The sequence below is a fragment of the Schistocerca americana genome, chromosome 4, assembly GCF_021461395.2.
Source record: "Schistocerca americana isolate TAMUIC-IGC-003095 chromosome 4, iqSchAmer2.1, whole genome shotgun sequence".
NCBI classification, from domain to species: domain Eukaryota; kingdom Metazoa; phylum Arthropoda; class Insecta; order Orthoptera; family Acrididae; genus Schistocerca; species Schistocerca americana.
The window spans coordinates 127,000,705-127,017,671 of record NC_060122.1 but is presented as its reverse complement, the minus strand read 5'-3'; the positions used below and the strand labels follow the sequence as shown (position 1 = coordinate 127,017,671).

The following is a 16,967-nucleotide window of genomic DNA, read 5'->3' as shown; positions in this document are numbered from 1 at the left end:
ACGGTACTTAGCTATTACATTTAATTGTGGTAGTTAGATATTTGGTGACAAGTAAAGCTTCCTAAAATTTTCAGTAATTAGTCTGAATGCCAGGACAAGTCCTTTTTGAGACTATATCAACTTTTCTTTTAGAATGTGCAATCATGTTGTTTATTTTCTTCTTTCAGCTTGGTGGGGATACTTATAAAACTGTAACTTCATAAGACTGCATACATATGTGTCGTAGTCCAGAAGGACCGATCAGCAGTGGTACAACGTAGTTTGCAAGATTGTAAATAGTTGTCTGCCCTTTGGCTCATAGATTAAGAAATCTAGACACAGTAGATGATTGAGAAGGTGGTATCTCATTTTTTTATTGTTTTATGCAGATTAGTGGGAGTTATAAAGTCAAATACAAATTTCGTATGCCTTCGTAATAATTTTTTATGTTGTTGAACAAATGTTATGTCAATCGGAGCGTTGGGAATGACTACCGACACGGTTCGCATTAGTAATGTATAGGGGGTGGATTGAAGAGCGCAGCCGAATGTCCGGGAATCAGTTTAGGAAGTCGCCTGCAGCATGCGACGCTGCCGAGTCAGCGGTCAAGGACGAGCAGCGGCCCAGCCTAGCGTGTGGAGGGCCACCCTACACTCCGGCAAGGGTCACTGGCATGTGGCTCGATGGTAGTAAACAAGCGGGGCGGCCTCCTCTGCTTACCTGTCCGCGTTACCGTGGCAGCTGGAGGAGCGGGGGGTGGGGGTGGGGGGAATTTCAGCTGGAGTAAAAGCAAGCATGGGGCAGATTGTGTGGTGCCTGTGTGGATGCTCAACCTAGTGACACCCCACCACAGTGAGGAACAATCACGGGCGCAGGAGATTCTTGCTGGTTATCATATTCTGCAGCGACTCCACCTCTAGTGTCACACGAAGATCTCTGCATGAGTAAATACCATTTCATTTAATGTACTCGGGCAACAGGCTGCACTGCAAGCACAACGCTGCCCTGTGCTGAGCAACTGTGGACCCTTACATTTTTAGTTTTTCTCCTCACCTACAAAGACCACACCTGTGCTATCGACAATGAATATGCATCGATGAGCTGCTTTGACTCTGCAGGCAATAACTGCTGAGATTAGAGTTGAACAGGTCTACACTGCCGACAAGTACATATTACAGTATAACAACTTCAGTCATTTGAACATGGTTACAACATGGGCCTGCGGGAGGCTGGACGGACAGGTTGTTGCACGTGTTCGGCGTAATGTATCAGTGCTTCTTTCAACAGTCGCCTGTGGAACATTCCCACTCCCGTAGACCAAGTTATGGACGTCCACGTAGTACACACACACATTAAAATCAACGCATTGTGAGAGCAGCAGTGGTCGACCTAATATCATTCGGGGAAGAATTCTGAGCACAAGGTTGAACCTGATGTGTCCCCATTGGCCACTGGCAACCGTTTGCTTTCAGTGGGACTGAGATCACGTGTGCGTCTGGCCAGGCTACGGTGACACTGACATCGCGACTCTGCCAAGCTTGGCTACACTGGCGCTGTGAAAGAATCGACTGGAGGGCGAAATGGCGCTCTGCTGTGTTCAGTGGGGAGAGTATATTCTGTCAGCATGTGAGTTTTTGACGTACACGAGTACAGCGTGGACCTGGGGAGAGGTCAGTTCAGTGCGTTCACGGTACGCAGGTCCTATCCTAGGCTTCACAGTGTGAGAGTCCATCAGGTAAAACTCGCGATCACATTCGGTGTTTCTGAAGGCAGGACAGAGCACCAGCACACTGCATTTCATGACATACGTTCATGGCTTGTAGAAAATATACTAACGCTAAATCACAGTAAGACTCAGTTTTTACAGTTTCTAACACACAAATCAACAAAACCCCAAGTTTTAATTTCACAGAATGGGTATATGATTAGTGAAACCGAATGGTTCAAATTTCTGGATATTCAGATAGACAGTAAGCTATCGTGGAAAGCCCATCGTGGAAAGCCCACGTTGAGGATCTTGTTCAAAGACTTAATATTGCCATTTTTACTATTCGAACGGTATCTGAAGTAAGTGAGCTTTCGACACTTATATTAGTCCACTTTGCTTATTTTCATTCGCTTGTGTCGTATGGTATTATATTTTGGGGTAGCTCCTCCCATTCTAAAAGGATAGTTCTCGCTTGTGTTCTTCAGTGAGGTCATTTTGTATGGGTACATATGGAGGTCACTTTTAAGAATGCGTTGAACGGAGCGTCTGGATATTCCCAATTGCACTGCTGCCTTTCACCACGATTTCCCGGGTCTTCTCTGTACAGCAAACTCGTACCGCTTCAATATTCTCCGGCGAACAACCCGGCTTAGGCCGAGGTCGCTTCGCTTCCAATACTGTTCCTTCCTGTATCAATTTATCGTACAACCTGTGGATGGTCTTCTTGCAAGGGACCCATCGTGCGTTAAACTGTTGTCGAAAACGCCTCTGAGTCACAACAAGGCTTCTCGTTTCATGAAAAAGTAACACAATTGCCGATCGTTGCTGTGTCGTCAGTTTTCCATTGTGAGCCATTGCCGCTTACTAGTCTCCTAGCGGCAGTATCGTGAATTACACGTCATTTCGTAACTCATTTGTTTTTCCAAGATCTGCTGGTACTGCTGTAGAGATCCCTGCGGGATATCTGATGTGCGTCGTAAATTGTGAAAGAAACAATTGCTAGCACATTTCATGCACCACCCTGTAGTTGATGGATCGGAATAAAAGTGGTACAGCGGCTAGACAATTAAGTTAGCTTCGTCGGAAACAAAGAATCATGCCAATACGTTCAGTAGATTTGAAGTTACCGTACCGCGTGATAAAAAATACATTTCGAGAAAAACGCGTTTGAAGTTTTGACTACATACAAATGCCATATTGTGCAACTTATGTTCAATCTTCTGTTCCGGGTCCATAAACTAGTCCTTCCTCTTCCTCACAGAGGGCGTTCTGCTCGATATGGACCATCCTGCGCTGCTCCAGAGCCACTCGTACGGCCGGTGACAAGAGGTTTTCGGCCGCTTGAATCCGGTGGTCGTCCGAATGCTTGGCGAACTGCGTCGAATAGAGTTCCAGGGTGACGTACATCGTTGTCACGGTCTTCAGAATTTCTGAATTGCTGAATACCCTTCGTTGAAGCTGCTCACTGTCAGGAAAGTCGCAATCTCCACAGCCTTCGCGCCAGAATGCAAATACTTGGGGGCTAACTTCCAAACACACGCGTTCAAACTTTCATCTGAATTTTGCGTGTTTCCTCCCAAGCACCGCTACAATAACCCGTTCTCCGAAAGAAAAAAAATGGTGCGTGAAAAAGACAGATTTCAAGCCGGTGCATTCTTTGTTCAACCGCGAATAACAAACATTTCCGTTCCGTATTCGGAAAAACCGTTTCAATGGTGGATTCTAAACACTTTTATTGATCCAAAAATGCAACTAAAAAATCGATTTTTTGAACCAAAAGATAGTAATCCTTCCCGTAAGCATTCAGTTTTACATACAATATAACATTTATAGAGTAGATCATTTTAGACCAAAAGTACAACGTACTGAACTTCATTGACGTCATGTTTTTATAAGGTCCATTCACAAAAATGTAACTACCGCCAACACTCTACGTCAACGTGCAATAACCACTCACAGACGGCAGTTGCCAATACTAGCAGTGGAGGGTATATGAAGCATGTCGGGGAGGACGCAGTAAACGGTGCAGTTGTCGTCGTAATGTGGAGCCCAAGTCCAATACGGCACGAACATGGTCATTCGGTCCAAGGGTGGAAGCATTTCCTAAAAGGGTAGATTTGTCAATTATTTGTGTGCCGTCGTGGTTAAAGTAAACTGAAGCACCAAAGAAACTGGTATAGGCATGCGTATTCAAATACAGAGATATGTAAACAGGCAGAATACGGCAGTGCGGTCGGCAACACCTATATAAGACTTCAAGGGTTTGGCGCAGTTGTTATATCGCCTACTGCTGCTACAAAAAAAAAAAAAAAAAAAAAAAAAAAAAAAAAAAAAAAAAAAATGGTTCAAATGGCTCTGAGGACTATGCGACTTAACTTCTGAGGTCATCAGTCACCTAGAACTTAGAATTAATTAAACCTAACTAACCTAAGGACATCACACTCATCCATACCCGAGGCAGGATTCGAACCTGCGACTGTAGCGGTCGCCCGGCTCCAGACTGTAGCGCCTAGAACCGCACGGCCACTTCGGCCGGCACTGCTGCTACAGTGGCAGGTTATAAAGATGTAAGTGAGTTTGAACGTGGTGTTATAGTCGGGCACGAATGATAGGACACATCATCTCCGAGGTAGCTATGAAGTGGGGATTTTCCCGTACGATCATTTTACATCGCTGCGACCAAAAAATGTCCTGCAAGAACGCGACGAATGACGACTAAAGACGTTCAGCGTGACAGAAGTGCAACCCTTCCGCAAATTGCTGCAGATTTCAATGCTGGGCCATCAACAAGTGTCAGCGTGGGAACCATTCAACGAAACGTCATCGATACGGGCTTTCGGAGCCGAAGGCCCACTCGTGTTCCCTTGATGAATGCATAACAGAAAGCTTTCGCCTCGCCTGGGCTCATCAACACCGACATTGGACTGTTGATGACTGCGTGGTTGGACGAGTCTCGTTACAAATTGTATCGATCGGATAGACGTGTACGGGTATGGAGACAACCTCATGAGTCCATGTACTCTGCCTGTCAGCAGGGGACTGTTGAAGCTGGTGGCAGCTCTGTAATGATGTGGGGCGTGTGCAGCTGTAGTGATATGGGACCCCTGATAAGTCTAGACATGACTCTGACAGGTGACACGTATGTCAGCATCCTACCTGATCACCTGCACCAATTCATGTCCATTGCGCATTCAGACGGGCAATTCCATTAGGACAATGCGACACCACACACCTCCAGAATTGCTACAGAGTGGCTGCAGGAACACTTTTCTGAGCTTAAACACTTCCGCTGGCCATCAGACTCCCCAGACATGAACATTATTCAGCATATCGGGGATGCCTTACAACGTGCTGTTCTCCAACGCCTGGTATTCTTACGGATTTATGGACAGCCCTGCAGGTTCAAAAATGGCTCTGAGCACTATGGGACTCAACTGCTGTGGTCATAAGTCCCCTAGAACTTAGAACTACTTAAACCTAACTAACCTAAGGACATCACACACATCCATGCCCGAGCAGGATTCGAACCTGCGACCGTAGCGGTCGTGCGGTTCCAGACTGTAGCGCCTTTAACCGCGCGGCCACTCCGGCCGGCAGCCCTGCAGGATTCATGGTGTTAGTTACTTCCAACATTACTTCAGACAATAGTCGAGTCCATGTCATGTCGTTTTGTGGCACTTCTGCTTGCTCGTGGGGCCCTATACGACATTAGGCAGTTGTACCAGTTTCTTTGGCTCTTCAGTGCATATCGTGCATGCCAAAATGGCGCTATCCAATCCTGGCGCTGAGGCCAATGTTGTGCATCACTGGTTGTAGATCACAGGGGTGGAACAGCCTTTAGCAATTGTCCTCCCAGAGGAACCCAGGGGCTAGCAAATGTCTCTTCAATGACCGTTCAGCGAACATTGCTGTGTATTGGCCTCAACGGCAGTGGAAGAATTATGGGCAAATTTTAAACACATTGTAAATCACGCAGTGGAGAAGTATGTGCCGAAAAAGTGGGTTACGGACGGAAAAGACCCACCGTGGTTTAACAGCGCAGTTCGGAGAATGCTCAGGAAGCAAAGACAGTTGCACTCGCATACCTTCCCTTTCCGCATCCTTCCCCATCCCCCATCTTCGCCCCCCCCCTCCCCTCTGGCTCTTTCCTTCCCTTTCTCCCCATCTGGGAGTATGGTTTGTGCCTATGTCCGGAGATGGACGCTTGTAAATGTACCGCATTCTTCGCCTTCCTTGCTTGTATGTCTTCATCCTTCCTTTGTCCTCTTTTCCTTACCTCTTCTCTTTACCCTCTTCTCCGCTGCGGCGTTTGAGACCTCTCTTCTTTCCTTTCCTTTTCTCTTTCGTCCTCCCTCTGCGTGTCTGAAGGCCGACCCACGCACTTCCATGCGTAGCCGGTGACGGGGTAACGCGTAATTCCCCACCCCGGGTAGACAGGCAGGACACGTACGTACCCCCTGGTAACGACCAGGCCTAGGGAGGGGTGATTACCCGAGCTGATACCTTCCGAAAGTGCCGATTGGTCCCTCCGTCCGTTTGTCGGGAGGTGTGACCTGAGGTGTGAACAATCACCTAAGGCGGGAGTGCCCTCAGAGAGGGCCCCCACAAGGGAGGAGCGCGTCATCGGAGACGCCGGTAATCATGGGGGATTCTTCCGCAATGGTTTCCTCACCTTCCACTATGTCTACTCACAAACGTAAGTTCACTGAGTCTCAGCCACAGTCAGTTCTTCCATCGTTGCCACAGTTCCTTGTTGTTTCTCGGTCTGACGAAGGTCACGACTTCTCCACGGTCAACCCTTCCATTATTCAGAAAGGTTTCGACGCAATTGCAGGTCCTGTAAAGTCTTGTTCCAGATTACGGTATGGCACCCTGTTGTTAGAAACAGTCAGTGCCCACCAGGCACAAAAATTACTGGTACCTCACTACTACACACCTTCCCTGTCCAGGTGGAACCGCACCGTACTTTAAATTCCTCGCGCGGAGTCGTTTATACACGCTCCCTCGATGGATTGTCTGACGAAGAAATTCAGCACTACCTGTCTGACCAGGGCGTAACGGCCGTTCATAGGGTTATGAAAAGGGTTGACACAAACATCATTCCAACCTGCACTGTCTTCTTGACATTTGACAAAGTTCAACTCCCATCGAAAATCAAAGCAGGCTATGAGATAATTTCCGTTCGCCCTTGCGTCCCAAACCCTACGCGTTGCAATCGGTGTCAGCGGTTCAATCACACCAGCCAGTCCTGTTCAAATCCAGCCAAATGTGTTACGTGTGGCAAGGATGCCCATGAGGGTGCTTGTCCACCTCCATCCCCTTGCTGCATCAACTGTATGGGTGACCATGCTGCTTCCTCTCGAGATTGTCCCGTTTTTAAGGACGAAAAGCTCATCCAGGAAATTAGAGCAAAGGAAAAGGTGTCGACCTTTGCTGCTCGATAATTATTCGCCAGTCGACAGCCCACCATGCCTCAGAAAGGAAAATACAGCACTGTCCTTGCTTCTCCTCAGCCAACAAAGGAGGCGGCCACGCAGACTTGCGACCTCACCTTTAGTGCCACGGTCGTCAGATCGGCAAACGCAAAGATCGCCCGTTCAACCTCACCACTTTCGCCTGCCCACTCTCTGGCTCACCCTTCGTCGAGTTCTACTAAATCTCGAGCCCAAAAGTCAGACACCAAGACTTCGAAAAAAGAGCATACTCGTGAAGAGTTTTTACGTACGGCAACTTCCCAACCATCGGTTCCTCCTTCCTCTAAACATCATACTTCCAAGAAGGCTACAAAGAAACCCAGTTCCTCTCCTTCTCCGCCAAGGCGTGTCCCATCTACAGCACCACCTGGCGGAAATCGCCCTCGGCCGTCTTCTGTGTCGCCGAGGCGCACTGCTGGCGGCCGATCAACCGGCCGATCGCTGGTGGCAAGAGCTGCTCCTGACCAACCTATGGATCAGGATCTTCTGCCTTCGGCTGAATGCCATTCCATGCTGTCGGTCGCAAGCTCAGAGCAGTCGTTGAGTTGACAGCGACCTTGGTCACATTCCTCCATTTTCTGTTCACCCTGTGTCCATTATCCACTGGAATATCCGCGGTATTCGAGCCAATCGGGATGAATTGTCGATCCTCTTACGATCCTACTCGCCGGTCATCTTCTGTCTTCAGGAAACAAAGCTGCGTCCCCATGACCGCTTTGTTCTCCCTCATTTTCAGTCCGGTCGATATGATCTCCCCTCTGTTGAATGCACTACAGCGCATGGAGGACTCATGATTCTTCTCCATGAAACTCTCCATTATCACCCAATCGATTTAAACACTTCCTTCCAAGCTGTCGCCGTCCGTCTTTCCCTTTCCGGATACACGTTCTCTCTTTGTACTGTATACATTCCATCGTCCACACCAATGGCACGAGCTGATCTCCTTCATCTTCTTGGTCAGCTTCCACCCCCATATTTGCTGGTTGGGGACTTCAATGCCCACCACCCGCTTTGGGGATCTCCACATCCTTGTCGACGTGGTTCTCTATTGCTAGACGTCTTCCACCAAGCAGATCTAGTTTGCCTCAACACTGGGGACCCTACATTTTTGTCTGCCTCCACGACAAATTTATCTCATTTGGACCTTGCGGTCGGTACTGTTCCGCTAGCTCGGCTCTTCGAATGGTTCGCTCTTGATGATACACACTCGAGTGACCACTTTCCATGTGTCCTTAGACTGCAGCCTCAACTGCCCTACATGCGCCCGCGACACTGGAAGTTTGCCCAGGCCGATTGGACACTTTTTTCGTCTCTAGCGACATTCGGTGACCGTCACTTTCCCAACGTCGACGATGAGGTCACACATATTACCGACGTTATTCTTACAGCTGCGAACATTCAATACCACGCACCTCCGAATTGCCCCGGCGCCCCTCAGTTCCTTGGTGGAACGAGGCATGCTGTGAAGCAATACGTGAGCGGCGACGTGCTCTCCGCGTTTTCCGCCACCATCCTACTTTGGCCAACTGTATCCGCTATAAGCAGTTCCGAGCGCGATGCCGTCGTGTCATCCGCGATAGCAAGTAGGCAAGCTGGAAATTCTTTATTAGCTCATTTAACACCTTCACTCCCTCCTCGGAAGTTTGGAGTCGGCTTCGACGGTTCTCAGGCGCGCCTAGTTTCTCCCCGGTCTCTGGGCTCACTGTCGCGCATGACACATTAGTGGACCCCGTCGCAATTTCTAACTCGTTTTGTCAGCACTTTGCTGAGATTTCGAACTCTTCAAACTACCCGCCAGCGTTTCTCCCAAAGAAACGTGCAGCGGAAGTGCGACCTCTTGCTTTCTCCTCTCAAAATCGCGAAAGCTACAATACTGTTTTCTCCTTGCGGGAACTCCAACATGCACTCTCTTCTTCTCGCTCCTCCGCCCCAGGACCGGATGGTATCCACGTCCAAATGTTGCTGCATTTATCAACCCATAGTCTGCGTTACCTCCTTCGCCTTTATAATCGAATTTGGACCGACAGTACTTTTCCCAGACGATGGCGGGAAGCTATCGTCGTTCCTGTTCCGAAACCTGGAAAGGACAAACATCTCCCCTCTAGCTGTCGCCCCATTTCTCTCACGAGTAGTGTCTGTAAGGTTTTGGAGCGTATGGTGAATTACCGTTTAGCGTGGTGGCTGGAATCCCGTAGTCTTTTAACACCTGCCCAATGCGGATTCCGAAAGCATCGTTCTGCAGTTGACCATCTTGTTGCTCTCTCCACTTATATCATGAACAATTTTCTCCAGAAACGCCAAACAGTAGCAACATTTTTTGATCTGGAGAGAGCATACGATACCTGTTGGAGGACAGGCATCCTCCGCACACTGTTCTCTTGGGGCTTTCGAGGTCGGCTGCCCCTTTTTCTTCGCGAAAATATGGCAGAGCGCACATTTAGGGTGCGGGTGAACACTACTCTCTCCCGTACTTTCTCCCAAGAAAACGGGGTACCCCAGGGCTCCGTGCTGGGTGTTGTACTGTTTGCCATTGCCATAAATCCAATTATGGATTGTCTCCTTTCTGATGTCTCGGGCTCCCTCTTTGTGAACGATTTTGCGACCTACTACAGCTCTCAACGGACCAGCTTTCTTGAACGACGTCTTCAAGGATGTCTCGATCGTCTCCACTCTTGGAGCATCGAAACTGGCTTCCGTTTTTCTCCCAGTAAGACCGTTTGTGTTAATTTTTGGCGACGTAAGGAGTTTCTTCCACCCTCCTTACATCTAGGACCTGTCAACCTTCGGTTTTCGGACGTCGCTAAATTCTTGGGTCTTATGTTTGACAGAAAACTGTGCTGGTCCTCCCACGTTTCCTATCTTTCGGCTCGCTGTCTGCGATCCCTCAACACCATCCGTGTCCTGAATGGTACCTCCTGGGGAGCGGACCGAGTGGTCCTTCTCCGCCTCTATCGCGCTTTAGTGCGCTCGAAATTGGACTATGGAAGCATAGTTTACTCCTCTGCTCGGCCGTCTATTCTTTGTCGTCTCGACTCTATCCACCACCGTAGATTACGGTTAGTGTCTGGAGCTTTTTACACCAGCCCTGTGGAAAGCCTTTATGCTGAAACTGCTGAACCTCCGCTGTCCAATCGGCGAGCAGTCCTGAGTCGTTATGCTAGCCATCTGTCTTCCATGCCTGCTAATCCAGCCCGTGACATTTTTTTTCGACGCCTTCTTTGATGTAGGGTATGTAGGCCGCCCCTCCTCTCTACTACCACCGGGAGTCCGCTTCCGTCAACTGCTCCATTCTCTTTCCTTCTGCTTTCCTAAAACCTTCTTGACAACTTGGGATACAGCACCACCTTGGCTCCGTCCCCGGATCTGCCTGCTCCGTGACCTTTGTCAATTTCCCAAGGATGGTACCCCTTCACTTGTTTATCGTCGGGCATTTGCTGCTCTATGTGCACAAATGACGGACGCCACAATTATTTACACCGACGGCTCGAAAACATCGTTAGGTGTAGGGAGTGCCTATATTGTTGGCGACACCCCAAATCACTTTCGGCTTCCCGACCAGCGTTCGGTTTATACTGCGGAGCTTTACGCTGTTCTCCAGGCTGTCCACTACATCCGCCGCCATCAGCGGATACAGTACGTTGTCTGCTCAGATTCTCTCAGCTCTCTCCTCAGTCTCCAAGCTCTTTATCCTGTGCACCCTCTGGTCCACCGGATTCAGGACTGTCTGCGCTTGCTCCACCTGGGGGGCGTCTCGGTGGCGTTCCTCTGGCTCCCGGGACACGTTGGTATCTGTGGAAATGAGGCGGCCGATATTGCAGCCAAGGCTGCAATCTCTCTTCCTCGGCCAGCTATTCAATCGATTCCCTTCGCCGATCTACGGAGCGTTCTATGTCGACGTGTTGTTCATTTATGGCACACGCATTGGTCGACACTTACCCATAATAAATTGCGGGACATGAAAGCTCTTCCTTGTGCCTGGACCTCTTCCTCCCGAACGCGTCGTCGGGAGGAGGTAATTTTAACTAGACTCCGGATAGGGCACTGTCTTTTTAGCCATCGACTTCTTTTAAGCGGCGATCCTCCCCCACTCTGTCCCCACTGCTCTCAGCTGTGCACGGTAAGACACCTTTTAATTGAGTGCCCCTATTTTAATCCGTTACGCTCCCGTCTACAGCTTTCGCCTGATATATCGTCGATTTTAGCAGATGACACGCGCTCAGCCGACCGCATTCTCAAGTTTATTAGTGCCAGTGAAATGACGTCAGTCATTTGCAGCTTTTTTTGGGGACAACCAACCCCTTTCTGTAGTGGATTTTTAAGCCTTCCTTCTGCTTTTAGTTTCTCCAATTTTATGACTTTCGATCCCATTGCTGCTGGTTTTCAATTTCGGCTTTCTACTGTTTCCTAAGTCACGGACCGGGCGCTAATGACCATAGAAGTTTTGCGCCCTAAAACCAAAACAAAACAAAAAAAACCACTACCACCGTCATACCTTAGCAAAAGATCTTGCTGAAAACCCAGGGAAATTCTGGTCTTACGTAAAATCGGTAGGCGGGTCGAAGGCTTCCATCCAGTCACTCACTAATCAGTCTGGCCTGGCAGACAGCAAAACGAAAGCTGAAATTTTAAATTTAGCATTTGAGAAATCTTTCACGCAGGAGGATCGTACAACATACCGCCGTTTGAGTCTCGTACAGATTCCCGTACGGAGGACATAGTGATAGACATCCCTGGAGTTGTGAAGCAGCTGAATAGGTTGAAAATAAATAGATCGCCAGGTCCTGATGGGATTCCAATTCGGTTACTACTGCATTGGCTCCTTACTTAGCTTGCATTTATCGCGATTGTCTTGCCCAACGTAAAGTCCCGAGCGACTGGAAAAAAGCGCAGGTGACGCCTGTATACAAGAAGGGTAGGAGGGCGGATCCTCAAAATTAGAGACCAATATTATCCTTAACATCGGTTTGCTTCAGAATTCTCGGACATATTCTCAGTTCGAATATAATGAGTTTTCTTGAGACAGAGAAGTTGCTGTCCACGCATCAGCACGGCTTTAGAAAGCATCGCTCCTGCGAAACGCAACTCGGACTTTTTGCACACGATATCTTCCGAACCATGGATTAAGGGTATCAGACGGATGCCATATTCTTTGACTTCCGGAAAGCGTTTGACTCGGTGCCCCACTGCAGATCCCTAACTAAGGTATGAGCATATGGGATTGGCTGGAAAGTATGTGAGTGGCTCGAAGACTTCTTAAGTAATAGAACCCAGTACGTTGTACTCGACAGTGAGGGTTCATCGGAGGTGAGGGTATCATCTGGAGTGCCCCAGGGAAGAGTGGTAGGTCCGTTGTTGTTTTCTATCTACATAAACGATCTTTTGGATAGGGTGGATAGCAATGTGCGGCTGTTTGCTGATGATGATGTGGTACACGGGAAGGTGTCGTCGTTGAATGACTGTAGGAGGATACAAGATGACTTGGACAGGATTTGTGATTGGTGTAAAGAGTGGCAGCTAACTCTAAATATAGGCAAATGTAAATTAATGCAGATGAATAGGAAAAAGAATCCTGTAATGTTTGACTACTCCATTAGTAGCGTAGCGCTTGACACAGTCACATCGGTTAAATATTTTGGCGTAACATTGCAGAGCGATATGAAGTGGGACAAGCATGTAATGGCAGTTGTGGGGAAGGCGGATAGTCGTCTTGGGTTCATTGGTAGAATTTTGGGAAGATGTGGTTCATCTGTAAAGGAGACCGCTTATAAAAGTGTAATACAACCTATTCTTGAGTACTGCTCGAGCGTTTGGGATCCCTATCAGGTCGGATTGATGGAGGACATAGAAGCAATTCAGAGGCGGGCTGCTAGATTTGTTACTGGTAGGTTTGATCATCACGCGAGTGTTACGGAAATGCTTCAGGAACTCGGGTGGGAGTCTCTAGAGGAAAGGAGGCTTTCTTTTCGCGAATCGCTGCTGAGGAAATTTAGAGAACCAGCATCTGAGGCTTACTGCAGAACAATTTTACTGCCGCCAACTTATATTTAGCGAAATGACCACAAAGGTAAGGTAAGAGAGATTAGGGCTCGTACAGAGGCATAAAGGCAGTCATTTTTCCCTCGTTCTGTTTGGGAGTGGAACAGGGAGAGAAGATGCTAGTTTTGGTACGAGGTACCCTCCGACACGCACCGTATGGTGGATTGCGGAGTATGTATGTAGATGTAGAGCAGCAGGCCCCTGGTCGATGCACCCACGCTGACTGCTGTTCATCGATGACCTCAATTGCATGTCCACTGAGCGAAGACGTGTGACCTTTTCAGCTGAATCACGCACTATGCTCCATCGGCGTGAAACGTCGGAAACCTAACACCCTGTAACAATCATCAGAGGGATCCAGGCTGTCCGAGGGAGGGTTATGGGGGAATGTTTTCATGGCAACCTCTAGATGATTTCGTCATTCTGGAAGACGCAATGGATCAACGCAAGTGTGCACCTATCCTCCCATGCCTTTCCTTTCCCACAGCACAGTGTCGCACAGCTCACGGCGTACGTGCTTCAGCACCAGGACGAGTCGACCGTACTCTCTTGGCAGCTAAACTTGTCGGATTTCATCCCAGTCGAGAATCTGTGGGACCACCTGCATCAGGCTGTTCGCGCCACGGATCCTGATTCGAGAAAGCCAGCGCAGTTGGGCACGGCACTGAAGTCGGCGTGGCTGCACATCCCTGTTGGTATCTTCCAGAAGCTCACAGACTCTCTTCCTGCATGTCTGCGCTCCAAAAGTTAGTTAATCTGACGTTTGAAAAAGGTGGTCACAGTGATGTGTCTGGACTGTGTAATACAGCTAGTGATTTTAATGTCAGAGCATTCCTGTAACTGTTTTGTTCCATTTCTGTACTGGTTGGGACGTAGGTCTCACTGTGAAACAGTAATTTCGTGATTAATGTGCACTGATTACTTAAATCAGTAATTTGTATACATGAAAAGCTCATTTCTTAACGGATGCAATGCATGCATTAACACTTCTTGTACACGAATGCGGTGCATTCTGTAGATCTTGATAAGGTGAAGACTTTCTTTTATTTTTTTTATTTTTTTTTTAATTTTTTTCCAGACGCAGCCGCCGGCACCAGCGCTGACTGGGCGAAAGCCGTGGGGGGTGTGGCACTGTCGTACACACTGGAGCTTCCAGGGGGCGGCGACGCCGGCTTCGACCCCCCCACATCCGACATCATTGGCATCGTGACGCCCTTCTTCGAAGCGGTCCGAGCTTTTGGTCAGTACGTCGCTGACAACTTCGGGAGGAGCAGGCTGAGTGGTTGACTGAACAGCTCCGTGTGGTGCAGGTGTTCTCCCCAACAAGTTGCACAAAAATTTGCCAATGAATATAATAAATATGTGTGATATTAAAAAAACGAGCAACCTACATGCATTTTCATTGAATGCCCTTTGATTCTCCTACTGCTGTGTACCAAAAAGTTGCTGTGACTAAAATAGCTTAATAAAAGTATTAATTTGGAAGCTGAAACCTTGCACAGTCGCAAACATTACACACACGTCGGTGACGAAACAAAAACATTATTGTACTGTGGTTTACGGATTGGACGTAATTTTCAGCCAACTCCTTCACGATGTCCGCAAACCTGCAGTTACATATGGCTCTGAGCACTATGGGACTTAACTTCTGAGGTCATCGGTCCCCTAGAACTTAGAACTACTTAAAAGTAACTAACCTAAAGACATCACACACATCCATGCCCGAGGCAGGATTTGAACCTGCGACCGTAGAGGTCGCGCGGTTCTAGACTGGAGCGCCTAGAACCGCACGACCACTCCGGCCGGCTGCAGTTATAAAAATATCGTTAGTAAGAATATACCACTTTATCTGTGTGGTACATGAACAAATGAAATAACACATTCTCAAGCAAAACTGCTACAACAAAAATAATTTTATCTTTCATTTATTTTATTTTGTTTTTCTTTGAGTTCAAAATTAGTAGATTTCTCCTTTAGTAAATAAAAACCCGTCTCTGTGCAATCACGTACTGGACCACAATGCGCTCATTAATATTTTTAGTAATGGAATAGAAGGCAATAAAAAGTGCACAGTGTCAATTATAACATTTAGTTCAATGAAAACTGAAACGAAAAACTGTTTCTGAGCAAGCCGGGACTCCACAAACCCACATTTAGAAATATATCCTCCATATATAAATTCACAAAAGTTCTGATTCTTCTGAACTTAGAATATTCATCATTTCACAGTACAGTTTTACTGATATCCATTAAGCAGAACCTTACAAGCAAACATTCAATACATGTTCTCACACACACTGCCATGTTTTTACCCCTATCCAGCCTTAAATCAATTAGTGTTGAGCCAGTTACATTTCATTGCTGCATTCCCAAAAAATGTTGTCCACTTGATACCATTTTAATGATATTTACAACACATACACTTCAATTCATTTAATATATTTTTCAACACATTTTCCTTTCTCAATAAAACGAACATTAACTCAGATACATTATTTACTCATATAGTTTGGACTGAACTACTGAAATCAGCTGTTGGCCACACACCGAATTGTGTAGGACCGTGACGTAAGTACACATCGTATCCCGTCTCCATTATCAGCTTTCAGAGTGCGCTCTTCTCCCATGTGTGGTCCCATGTCACCAAACATGAAACAAAAATGAATTTCAGTACAATGTGGTCTTACATGCTAATCTGTACTTAAAGAAAGACGCAGCAAGGGAAATAAAAATGAGTAGAATGTTTAGCTCGACTGTTATATTTATCGTATAATTTATCTGTCCGTAGCGCCTGTTTCACAGGTTACTTTGAAACCTTAAATAAAGGTGACACTTTTGCTCAAGTACGGAACTTGGTAATTACACCATGTAATACACAATTGGCAAATGGTCCTTGCCGAAAAATAATATACCGCTCAACCTGAAACAATATTTTTGAAATTCGAAATTCCATAAAACTTAGCCAGATAAAGTTTAACTGTGCAGGTGTCGAATAGTGTAATAACAATAACCTATTCACGGTGCAGAGTGAAATAGCCAATGCGAGTTCTGAAGGCGCTTTGCCACTTGTATGCAGTGGCGGGCACAGAAAAGCTTCAAGGAGGGGGCGCTAAAGATATCTTGAGCTGCCTTTGCTTTTACTGTAATAAAAAATAGTCACATGCAAAGTTTAAAAAAGTTTTATTTAAACTGATTATACAATATATACAAGACAATGCCCTCTCATGATACAAAAAAAAGTTACATTGTCGTTCTCTTCCTTAAATGATGAATTCTATGCGCCTATTGTTCTGGCAATTTGGTTAATTACATCGTCAATAGGACAATCAGTGTCAGGGTGAGTGTTCAACAGAGCTGAGCTACTAAGTCGATCCTCCTCCATTGTCGACCTCAGTCATGTCTTTGTACGCCGCAATGTTGAAAAACTTCTTTCTGCTGTAGCAATAGATGCAGGTAGACAAGCAAATATTTTGTACAGCGTGTGCAAAGTAGGATAGTCAGATCTGTGACAAACATACAGCACTTGCGTAACAGAATCACGATCATTAAGAGCGCCTATGCTCGTTTGCTTGTATTGAAGAATCTCTCCCATTAGCCTCTTTTTCATCACAAAACAGTGGAATATTCGCGACTTTCCTCGAACGAATGCCGGACAGAATAACGTATCGAGATCACTAGAATCGCAGCGACTTTTCTCGTAGTTATGTGTTAGCTACCTATGTGCCAGAAACGTATAAAATACGATGACGCGGACACGAGTGATACGGAGG

General features: G+C 47.1%; 1 protein-coding gene across 1 annotated transcript in view; it reads left to right on the top strand.

Moving 5' to 3' along the window:
- LOC124613298 (carboxypeptidase B-like) overlaps nucleotides 1-14,484 on the top strand; it is a 171,617-nt gene extending 157,133 nt beyond the window's left edge. The window contains exon 7 of the mRNA XM_047141994.1: nucleotides 14,276-14,484. Coding sequence (XP_046997950.1) covers nucleotides 14,276-14,484 — 209 coding nt within the window. The remainder of the gene's footprint in view (nucleotides 1-14,275) is intronic.
- Nucleotides 14,485-16,967: the final 2,483 nt, after the last annotated feature.